The following is a 12,056-nucleotide window of genomic DNA, read 5'->3' as shown; positions in this document are numbered from 1 at the left end:
CTCGGAACAGTCCAGCTAACCTATACAAGTATTTATGAGGAGGCAGTGTAGCACATTCTGGATATGCAGACAAAGTGTTTTATACTTACTTTGAGAGCACACAGCTAGGATAACCATTTTGCATTCTTTTCTTTGGAGAAGGAAATCCATTAGTTTTCCTTTATCGAGCAAAAGGTTAACTACAGGCTCAAGTTTCACTTGAAGATTCCAGAGGTAACCTTAATTTGAAGGAATAAAATAAACTTATGACCTTGGATAATACAGTTTAGATATCCCTGTTTTCCACTTCAAATGAGAACACAGCACACAGCTTGTTTGCCTTTCTAACTGTTTTAGAGCAGTATTACCCCTGGAAAGATTTTAGTAAGAATACGTTCATCCTCAGTTATCACTGTGAAGAGCAGTCACTTTATCAGGTACAGCTGCTTAGACCCTCTCTGTACTAAAGCTACAAACTTGTATACTGCTCTTGAGTAGGACAGAGTTAAGGTGTTGTTATCATAACACCATCTGAGCTCTGCTGTGGATTTATGATTGGAAATAATGCTGATTACTGTCATTGTTTTGGTTGTTGCTGAGCTGTGTATACACAATCAAGGTCTCTGCTATTTCTCACATTACTCTGACAGCACACAAACTGGGGCTGCACAAGGAGGGAGGGCAGCTGGCCCAAACTGACCAAAGGCATATCTTGTACCCTACATCATGCTCAACCATCAGAGCAGGGAGGAGGAAGTGGGGACAGTTAGAGTTATGATATTTGTCTTCTCAAGTAAATGTTTCCTGTGCTTGAAGCCCTGCTTTCCTAGAATTAGAAAGTTCTTGTTTTGCTCAGCTTGCACGTGCAGCTTTTACTTTCCCTATTGAACTGAATCTTAATCCGCAAGTTTTCTCACTTCAACCATTGATTCATTTCCCCAACAGCTGGAGAACAGGTATCTGGGTTCCTACTGAGGTTAAATCACCTCTACCACCCCCCATTTTACATTGAATTACCACACAGTCAGACAGCTCACCTTCACTTGCACTGATGATGATATCAGGTTGAAAGACAATCCACGATGATGAATCTAAATATTAAGGTTCAGTACCTTTCTTAACATTGATTCAGAACCACTGCTACTACACTCAGTTAACTGTACTGAAACAGAATTGATTAACATACTTTCATTTACTGCCACAGCTGCTCCTTTGCAAAGTCTTAAACCACACCTCTGGAACTGTATTTGCTTTCATCTTTTCAGTATCTTTCCCTTCCCCCTAGCATCTCTTACTGCTTCAGGAACACAGTATCCTTCGTAGGAGCCTTTGCTATTTCCTTTCCTCTTGAAGAGGTAGTTAGGCTTAATAGCTAAAGCTAGATTTAGCTACTCAGGATATCAAGTGCTGTCTTTTTCCAGGTGTGGAATGCAACTGACATTAAGAGTATTTAAAGGATACAGAGTTTACAAGGAACAGGAGACTGACTTGTCACAGAGGTCGGAACTGCAAAAAAATTATCAGCAGTTAAGAACAGTAGTACTTGATAGCTTTCCATGCTACCAAACTACAAGCCCTACAGTTACACATCTAGCAGACCTACAGCATGCAGGCAGAAAAAGAAGTTATGTTTAGCTCTGTAACTAAATATCTCTAAAGAAAACTCAACTGTAGAGGAAAGCAAAGATCTTTTTAAAATGAAATATTCTCTCTTAATACTGTGATTCCAAATGCAGAGGTTCCTGTTTTCTTTACTTATGTACATTATCACTTTTACTCCTTCAAAAAGCAAAATTGGTTTCATACTTTAATACAAACCTTTCCTTCCAGATTTACCACGTGTACATTGAGTGACTTATAAATTCAGATGCTGAAGAGTTTTTAAGGTACCATCATTTCTATAGAAGAGTTTTTCTTCTATAGCGATGCTAGCAGAATTATGTTCAGACTGTTTCCAGCTAACACTTAGTTCGAAGCTGGGAGATTATCTGCAACATGTTTAGCATAGGAGGGCAGAAAGACAAAGAAGAAAGAATCTAAATATTCACATCCTAGCATCATTATTAGTATTGATTCAATTCTAGAGCTTAGGCAATAGGTCTGTGAAGTGCTTTGGACTACAGACTTTTTACAGCTGCGCTTATTGTGGAAGCAAAGAGGTACACAGACAGCCTGCACAGCAACAGGGACTGAAAGATCTTTGCTTTAACACTTTCTATAGTGTTAAACTATGGTAAGCGTGCAGCTAAAATTATAACAACTCCTACTTTTCTGTAGTAGGCACAGATTTGGGGCAGGAGTTTCTGCTCAGTTTCTTGTTATCTTCTTCCTTCCCTCATTCTTTCCTAAATATGTACAGTGGCAGTAAGCAGCATCCTGAAGGCTGAAGCACTGTGGTGGTAAGCTGTTGCATTTCAGCAGTCTTGCTAACAGGTCAGACTATTTATTACACAGTAGTTCTACCTGCTACGGGTACTTGATAGGGTTGTATTGACCGAGGCGGAAGAACAAACTGATGGATGGTTGTGGACCCATCAAAATCTCCTCTTAGCTTGATGTCAAATATGACTGAAGTCTGAAATTGAGAAGAAAAATTAGTTTTCACAAACATGAGTTCCTGTAGAGTTTACATGTATTCTGATCATTTGTCGTATTTCTGTCTTGTGCTCTCCAGCAGCAGTGAGTATCACTGCTTCCTCACGCTATGAGGAAAATTCTGTACCTTCCTGTGATACCCTCAGATTTGCACTACTCAGTCTTGTTTCAACTTATCTCATTAGCATCTTCACCCAGTGTGGTTATCATTCATTCTTAGCAAGAACTTTGCATGGTGGAAATCAGCACTGATGTCAGTGCCAAAGAACCACGATTTGGCAGTCACCAACTCAGTGTGGTGTTTGTTTCCTGTGTTCATATGGTCATGTTAATAGCCTGAGTGAAATGCTGGAGAATTAGAGCTCTGAGTTTACATTAACATGTTTCAGTTATAATTCATATTAACGCTACATCGACTGGTCAGCCTTTTTTACACTAACCCAGTTCTTGAAGGAGCACAGAAGAAGAAAATTCCAGAAGCCAAAGCCTTTCCACGTTTTAAGCACAAAGCAATACTTAGATTTCCCACTGCTCCAGCCGTGCCATAAAGACTATGGACAAGTAAGTTTTACCTCTACTAGCACATGCCTAAGGTCACAAGTGTTCTTGTAAGTCTGTACAGATCTGGGCCTTCAAATAAAAGAGCTGAAGTTTTTGTCATATGAACTGATCATTCCAATTATTGTGATACAAGAAGTTCCCAGGATAAATAATTAAGTATCCAAGTTAACTTTCTGCACTGCCTTACAAGCATACAGAGTTGCAGCAACAGAGTATCATAATAAAGTAATAAGAAATAAGAAGTACAAAAAAACAGGCATTAGAAAAAGCCCTGATGTTGTTTACAACGAGGCAAAAGGATGCATTAGACTCTCTTAGCCTTATATTTATTCTTTCTGTAATACTCTGGCTTTTGGCAAAGCTAACCACACAGAAGTATTCTCTAGAACTAACAGGTAGAGCTAGTAAAATCTGTCCGTAACTTTTGAAAGTAAGACAAGAAAATGTAAATAAATCAGACCTCAGTATCCTGATGATGTACTACCACCAAGTTATCCACAACATTTAGTGCAAACTTTCCTGTTCTGTTCAGCTTTAAGATGTGTGTCTTCTTACAGGAGCCTTCTCTATGGAAACAGAGAAGAGCTGGTCAGTAAACCTATTTCAAATGGAAAAGCAAGTCTTTTAGGTACATGTGAGGTGTCACTAATGTTCTTCTCTCACCTTGGCAAGTGATAGAGGACTACTTCTGCTCCTGTGCTGTTGGAAGTCCTTGAGTGATGCCTCAAATAGAGAACATAAAGCTGCCCGTATCTAGTGAGACAACAGGATTAACATAGTGGGAGGAACAGAGGTGAGAACGAGGATGTCCTTTTAAAGCAAAGGCTGAAAGCTTACTCTACCAGAATACCAAAACCATGTTTTATCCTAGATGAAAAGGTGTGAGATTACCCAAATGAAGCAATTATTTAAAAGGGAAACACTAAAACAAGATTTGATAAATCACAGCATACAGCCTAACACTCATGCACATTAGACGTCCAAGACCAACTCTACCAGCATATCAGTTCAGAAATGAAACATTTAAGGAGTCCAAACCAGAAGCAATATAATGTAAGAGATCTCAGTTAGCTTTTCCTCCCCACTGTACCTCAAGAGAGTCATTTAGACTCTGCTTGATGCAGTAACTGAAGCTCCCTAAAGCAGCAGTACAGCTAAGAGAAAAAACAAGTGCAACCCTGTCTCAGCATTCCCCAACTGTCATACTTTCCCACAGAATGATAAGGCTTGAATAGTCAGATACATACATTGTAGCCATAGCAATATCTCTTTCGGAAAGGCTGAGCTTGGAGGACTTGGGAGCTGCAGGTAGCTCAATTTCAAATTTTGAGAGCTTTGACATCGTCCCACTCTGTTGAAAAAACAACAAAACAGAAATCCACTGTTACGATGCCAAACGGGAAGGCCTGGACCAACCTTTAACCAAATATTATGTTAAAGCACCCCCATGAGGTGAAGAGTGGTAATAGTCACAAAGAAAAAAAGACTGACACTTCTCCACAGGGATCCTAAACACATACTTCTTATATTACAAATTTAGCAGCTTTTTCACCTTGATATCACAGCTTCAGTGAGCAAGACATTTTAATTTTAATTAAGTCAATACAAATCTGTATGCTAACTCCATTTAAATTGGCCTTGAGATCTCAAAATTCTCTCTGTTTCCTCTCTGACAGCAAAACACACAGTCCAAAACTTTAATAAATGCTACTGGGAAGGAGAAAAAGTCAGTAATTCTTACTAGTTACAGTCTACTTTCATTCCTGCTAAGTCCAGAATCTGCTTTACAGTGACACTGTGTCTCTGCAAGGTATCCCCTCTCCTCTTTTCCTGTGAAATCTAAGCAAAATTTCAGTTGCCAAAGTCCCAAGAGTTCTACTGAGCTCCACTAATCACTCTCATTAACTCACTCTTCAGCATAAGGTGTGAACACCTTAGTGTTGTTCGAGTTAGTATAGCAGTATGGTTAGGTTGCAGCTGGACAAGATGATCCTCAAGGTCTTTTCCAACCTGAGCACTGCAAAATTTCTATGAACACTACAGAAATTTCTCCTTTACTAGAGGTATATTTTCAATTATTTTACAGATTACTTTCTGAACACAAAATAAGTTCCTTAGCTACACCTTGGCACACAGAATTAAGGAGAGGGAAGCATGACATGAGTCCTTACAGAGAAAGCAGTGGGAAGAGGTTATATTGAGAAATCTCAGAGAACACCATTTCAGGACCCAGTACAGACCCTAAGAGATCAGTGCAATCCAGAAAACCCATCTGAATATGTTTCTTTTAAAAGCGTTCCCTTGGCTACCAGGGAAAACATCCTAAAAGAAGCAAAACAAAGCCTGTAGTTCTGTCCTTCGTTTTCTAAATCACATTACTGTACAATTAACTTCAAACAGATTCTAATTTTCACTGCTCTGTTTTTCCAAGCCAGGATGAAAAATATTTTCACTGTAACCTTCAGTGTTGTTCACAGGGAAGAGCACCAAGAAAAATAAATAGTGCCTTATAAGCACTCACATATGGAGGGTTACAGTTACTGTCACAAGTGAAAGACCCTTAGTTTTTTCTTAATCATCGCTATGAACATCCATACTAGAAATAATATCTTTCAAGATATCTTTTTTTTTTTTTTAAATATGTGTATGAGTTGTCGAGTATTATATAATTCATTTTCTCTTCCTCTTTCTCAAGATCAGCTGCCCAACATTAGCTGAGCACTCCTCTTTCCAAAGAGGACTTGAGATAGAAGTGACCATTTTAAGTCATTCACTGTGAACTAGCTTACACATTTTTGCTTTGTCTCCTTTGCTTATTGTCATTAAAAGATGTGAACTCGCACACCCCTCCTGGAAGAAATTCAGGAAAGCAACAGAATATTTGAGTGAAGTAGCAGACTTACAAAGGAAGCACATAAAATGGAAAAAGCTTGGAATGCAACAATTTACCTTGAAATAAAATGGCTGCAGGACATTGCCAAGGACAGTTGTTGACAGAAGAATGACAGAGCTCTCTGGACAGTACATGTACCAGTTGACATTGATACTCTGATTCTTCAGAAGTTTTAAACTTCGTTTCTCTGGTAATACCTGGAAGCACAAGATGTTACCATTATAATACTCCTGGATTCCAACAGCATAAGTAGCACACAGCTATGGAGGAAGTTCACAATATCCTTTATCACGAACGCCAGAAAGAGCTGCTTATTCACCAGAATTCTCCAAAAACAAGGCAAAGGTAACAAAACACAGAGGAGCTCAGACAAAGGAATCAAAAGGAAGCTGCCAATATGCAGAAGGATACTCACTACCTTAACCAACATTTGTTCTTTGCTACGTTTTCAAGCATGCACAAATCCTTCCCACTGCTGATTTGCTCTGCATGAAGTAGTATCTCATAATAAATTTATATATTCCTTTCTACACAAGCCAAGAGCATCTCTTCATATAGAATTCTCAATGTTTAATTCAGTACTCCTTCATCTTTGGATCTTTGTTAGCTGTGCTAAAAAACTTGTTAAGTTTCTCCTGGCCCCCCAAAAAGTATTCATCTTAAAGAAAAATAATCACAGCCTAAAAAAAGAGCAGAACAACAAAAAAAGACATGCTTTTGCTGAATTTGAGAACTAGAAGAGAAGAATTCAGAGATACTAGCAAAAGTATGTCTGTCCTACATGAGTTATATGTATTACCTGATAGAATTCAATTCCTTGATCTGTGATGAAGACAATTTCTGTAGAACTTGTCCAGCAGAATCCTAGAATATTGGCATTCTTCGTCTTTTAACAAACAAGCAAACAAACAGTCTTTTACTAGGAAAATTAACTATTCAGACAAGCTAACATTATTAAATGAAGAATGCAAGATCAAAGGCTATCCAGCCCCTGGAGTTAATACATTTGCCAGCTAAATTTCCAGTATACATTAGAAATTTTTGTAGAGGACTCCCAAAACTATGCATGAACACAAATACCACTTTGCCTCATTTTTTTGGTAGCATGCAAGATTTACAGGTTTATTATACAGCCTGTTTTATTTCTACCCCCTGAACACAACCAAGTTCTTCTGGTTCAAAGCATCCTGACCAGTTCAGCCAATTCCTGGCAAGAAAAGCCTGTTCCTTCCAAGCTATGAAAACCAAAGTGGAAATACTTCCCATGACCTCACTCAGAACTCTACCACGAATGCTTTGCTAGAACAATTCACTCAAATTTATAATCCTAAATAGTGAACCAGAGAGTCCACGGGAACTAAAGAATGTTCACAAATGCTAAATTAATTTTTTTAAACATTGGCATTATATTACCCCAAACTCTAATTTCTCTTTGTAAGATTGGGAAGTACCAAACAAAGACAATGATATACTAATTAAAAATTATCTAACAGTATGCAAACTACTAACACCTTACCATCACCCATCAGTGAAATCAGGGCAAAACATCCAAATTAACATATCAAGTATCAGTAGCACTACTGTTGGCTATTTTTTTCAGAATCAGCACTCTTACTCTTCTCCTCCCCAAACCTCAACATTTGTTGCCTCCACGGCATTTCCAGTCCCTTCCAGGAAAGAATTAAAGTGCCCAATTCATGAAGGGTGTTGTTGTGGTGCTATCATCTGTTGGTTTACCTCAATTTAAATAAACAGCAGTGACTATGCACCTCCTTTATTCCACAGTAGTGTTTTGGAAGGTATTTCTCAGTTCTCTCAGAGAGTAGATACCATCAGCAAAACTAGCATTAGAGTTTCACCCAAGCATATAAGTTTTGGATGTTTACTTCACTTACCTTACATTCCTGTGTATATTCTATCTGAGGGCTGTCTGGAATAAAATTCAAGAAATCCTGCAACAATACACATGAAGCACGTTCACAATTACGAACCATGGAATATTACAGATACAAGATAACAAATATTAGCTAATCAAATAACTTCAGGTAAGATAAACAGAACTAAGCTTGACTTACTACATTCTACTTCACCACAGCCAGAAATTTTTTATAGCAGTCAGCTCCACCCACCCCACCTTTCTTAAGAGATGATACTCACACAACAATAATGTTGCTTGGCAGCTGCTCAGCCCCAGGGTTAGGGAAGAATTTTCACTACAGCTACTGACAGCCAACAGAACTCTCTCTCTTCTCAGAGGCTCCTACTCTGGTACTTGAAGTACCAAAGCTTCAGCTTCAATGCCCTCCCTGCCTGTAGGGTGTAGGAGTCTTACCACACTCTTTGATGTTCTCTGCACAGCGAGTATCTTGTTTCCCAAGGAAAACTTGATGCACTTCACTTCTCCTTTGTCTTCCATCCTATGGAGGAAGTAAAAGAAGTTATGGAAATACCATCTAAAATAGTCTGTTACAAAATTCTGTAATGCACCCTCTAAAAGAGGATGAGAGGAAAAAAAGCGTAATATTCAAGCCTGTGTTCTCAATCCACTCCTAATGCTTCCAAGTCCTGTAACACTCACTGACATCCTCTGATCAGCTCCTTTATGACCAGGACTGCTGCTAATGGAACTAAATCCATTCTCTTCCCCACTAGGATCCCCTAGAGGAATTTCTGAAGTCAAAGGGCAGAGTGAGGCTGTTTTCACACCATAAGGAAAAAAGTAAAAATATAAAGCAATTCTTACCAAACCAGAGTCAGTACAATTGGCACAACTAAGGGAATTTTATTGCCAGCACTACTCAGTCCAGATAAACAGAGAGCTACACAGGTAGGCGGACAACAAGTTGTGGAACCTTCTGGAGCTCACTGTGTAATTTCATCTCTATCAGGATTTGAGACAAGGGAGTCAAATAAGGAAGACAGAACTGGCAACTTTCAGGGCAGACCCCACAAAATACCAGACATCACAGTAAACAAATTGCTTCAAACATCTGGATTTAAGCAGCTTTTCCTTAACAAATGGACAGCAGAGAACAAAGAGCTATCCCTTTTAGCACAGGTATTTATAGAACAGTTACCTAGAGATAAAACACTGTTGTCAGATTCTGTAGAGGAAAACAACAAACAAACAAAAAAACCAACTTCCAACAAGAAATGGAAAGTGTAAAAGAAAGCAAACTAGATTAAAGAAGCAGCAGAAATCAATAAATCCACTATTAGAAAATACTGTGCTTGAATCACACGTATGAAATTTGGAAGCTTTGGTTCCCTCTACTTTAAAGTTGACTTCATGTGGACTTGTTACACCAGATCCTTGAAGAAGTCACAGCTGTTGAAGGAATCACAAGTTTGAATCCCCACACTGTCACATTTACATGTGTGTTTTAATGAAATACTGCTGTTATAGGAAGAGCCACAGCTTAATGACTTTCAGAAGACTACAGAGTCACAAGAGAAAAACACGCCAGCATAACTGCAAGAAGATTATCTCTGCTCACAACTACTCACAAGTTTTATGCTAGAGGCACAGTAACAATTAGGCCTAAGCGCCACATAACTTTATGACTGCAGAATACCATCCTCAGACAAAGATGAAGGTGCCTTACCTGAATGAAATGGAATTTCTATCCTCCAAACCTTTAACAACAACCCCTGTAGCTCCACCAGATCGAACAGCAAAAACCTATTAAAAAAATAAATATATATTTAAAAAAATTTAAAAATCAATTATTTCCTGTGAAAATTCAAGTTCATAATAATACTTAAACTACTAGCAAGATAGAATAGTAAAAGTTGTATCACCTTTTTTGGTTTGTTCTGTATATTCTTATTTTCCTAATTCAGGCATTAGTAAAAACATCTGAGACATCAGATAAGCCAGTAAGCACTGTTTCAGGAAAACAGCTCAGGAACCAGGAAGTGAAGAGGTACAACTCACTGACTCAGAAAGTTTATCTTGTCAGAACACGTTCTCAGATAGGAAGAGCTCAACAGTAACCCACAGTCTTGCCTGTACATAAGATGTTTCAGCTGACTTGCACTAACAGCCTGAAGAATTCCTTATTACAACTACGCAAACATTTATTTAAAACCTGCTAGAGAAGTCATGTTGTTAAGAGAGTTGGGAAGTCACGCAGAAGCAGCAGACACACAGATCAGGTCTCAGACTAATCAGATCAGGTCTCAGACTAATCAATACGTTGCTCTGTAGCATGGTTAATGCTAGTGGTGCAATAAGCATAAGCAAGAATACAGACTTCAAAGCTATAAACCGCATGCAAATCCTTAGCCTCCATACAAGCATGTGAAAGTGCCCACATTTCAACCAGTCCTCAAAAATATAAGGAAACAATTGAGATTTATAAAGAGAAAGGACACCAAGCATTCTAAATGCTAAGGAGCAGCATGACATAAATACCAGAAATACTCTTCCCCTCTCTCTTTTACAGAGAGTGGTGAGGTGCTGGAAAAAGCTGCCCAGAGAGGCTGTGGATGCCCCATCCCTGGAGGTGTTCAAGGCCAGATTGGATGGGGCCCTGGGCAGCCTGGTCTAGTATTAACTGGTCTAGTATTAAATGTGGAGGTTGGTGGCCCTGTGTGTGGCAGGGGGGGTTGGAGATTCGTGATCCTTGAGGTCCCTTCCAACCCTGGCCATTCTGTGATTCTGTGAATCACAGAGGTTGGAAGGGACCTCTGGGGTCATCTAGTCCAAACCCCCTGCAAAGCAGGATCCCTAGAAGCAGGTTTAACAGGAAGGCTTCCAGACAAGTCTTGAGTATCTCCAGAGGAGGAGATTCCACAAACTGTGCCATTCTGTGGGGATGAAAGCATGAATGCTTCAGTGCTATGAATACTGCACGGAATGGTTACAGAAATCAGGCAGCTGATGGTACCCACATCAATCCAAGCACCGTGACATACCCTGTGGCTATGCTGAGCTGACTACACAGAATCCCACAGTGATATTAAGGAGAAAGGCATTTCAAAGAACTAATGCTGAGAAACATAAAGCAAAGCATCCATTCTGTTCAGAAACACAAATAAAACCACAAATATCATTATTTATGAACACACACAGCTTCACAAATAGAAAAATCCAGTTTATTCGCTGACACTACAGACCTCCATAAAGACTTTGTGACAGCGACAGCAGGGACAAGAAGGCAGGTGACATCTAACACAACAAATGTAAGCAGGCTCATCTGGGAAAGGTTCAGTGGTGCCTGCAGTGAGGTGACAGGTGCTGCACAGCCCTCTAGCAGCACACTGTCACACTGTGCCAGTCCCACGGGAGCGGGATGATGAGCCAAATGCTCAGTATGTTCGATCCCAGAATAGCTAAAGTTGGAAGGGACCTTAAAGCCCACCCAGCTCCAGCTCCCTGATGCGTAGGCAGGGCTGCTGCCCAGCAGCTTGGCTGCCCAGGACCGCATCCAACTTGGCCTTGAGCACCTTCAGGGATGGGGCACCACAGCTTACACGGGCAGCCGTGCCAGCCCCTCGCAAGCGAAGAAAAACGAACCGCAGATCCCAGCAGCCGAATAGAGCGGCAGGGGAGCAGCTCCAAGGCCCACTCAGGCCCGCAGCGGGAAGGCTGAGGGCCCGAGGACGAGCCGAGCCCACACAGCTGGGGGGCACCGCCAGCGCCCGCCGGCCGCTGCCTCTACCTCTGACCCCAGGACCGCCGGCGCCCAGAAGGCAGCGGTGCTCCCTGAGGCAAGGCCAGCGCAGCCCGGCCCCTGCGCCGCACCCACCTGCTTGTTGGCCTCATCAAAGAAGACGCAGTTGACGGCGTTGGCCTTCTCGAAGTGCACGGGCCGCGGGCACAGCGTCAGGTAGCAGCCATCCTCGCCGCCATCTCCTCCTTCTCCTCCTCCTTCACCTCCTCCTCCTGCCGCTCCCTCCGGCGCCGCTTCCTCCCCCGGCGGCGGCGCCTCGCGGCTCATGGCGGCAGCGGCTGCGGCGCCAACGGTGCCCAACGCGCCTCCCGGCAGCGGCCGCTTCCTGTTTACACTCCCTCCTCACGTGA

General features: G+C 41.0%; 1 protein-coding gene across 1 annotated transcript in view; it reads right to left on the bottom strand.

Annotated features, from left to right (window-relative positions):
• Positions 1-12,056, bottom strand: part of RMC1 (regulator of MON1-CCZ1) — a 15,070-nt gene extending 3,014 nt beyond the window's left edge. The window contains exons 1-13 of the mRNA XM_031612942.2: positions 11,782-12,056; positions 9,634-9,710; positions 8,361-8,445; positions 7,924-7,980; positions 6,828-6,914; positions 6,085-6,225; positions 4,383-4,486; positions 3,799-3,888; positions 3,596-3,701; positions 2,443-2,554; positions 1,441-1,485; positions 1,017-1,070; positions 90-218 (exon numbers count right to left, since the gene is read on the bottom strand). Coding sequence (XP_031468802.2) covers positions 90-218; positions 1,017-1,070; positions 1,441-1,485; positions 2,443-2,554; positions 3,596-3,701; positions 3,799-3,888; positions 4,383-4,486; positions 6,085-6,225; positions 6,828-6,914; positions 7,924-7,980; positions 8,361-8,445; positions 9,634-9,710; positions 11,782-11,973 — 1,279 coding nt within the window. The 5' untranslated portion in view covers positions 11,974-12,056. The remainder of the gene's footprint in view (positions 1-89; positions 219-1,016; positions 1,071-1,440; positions 1,486-2,442; positions 2,555-3,595; positions 3,702-3,798; positions 3,889-4,382; positions 4,487-6,084; positions 6,226-6,827; positions 6,915-7,923; positions 7,981-8,360; positions 8,446-9,633; positions 9,711-11,781) is intronic.

Source organism: Phasianus colchicus, chromosome 3 (genome assembly GCF_987193195.1).
Source record: "Phasianus colchicus chromosome 3, bPhaCol1.hap1.1, whole genome shotgun sequence".
Taxonomy (NCBI): Eukaryota; Metazoa; Chordata; class Aves; order Galliformes; family Phasianidae; genus Phasianus; species Phasianus colchicus.
This window is presented reverse-complemented; position numbering and strand designations above follow the sequence as displayed.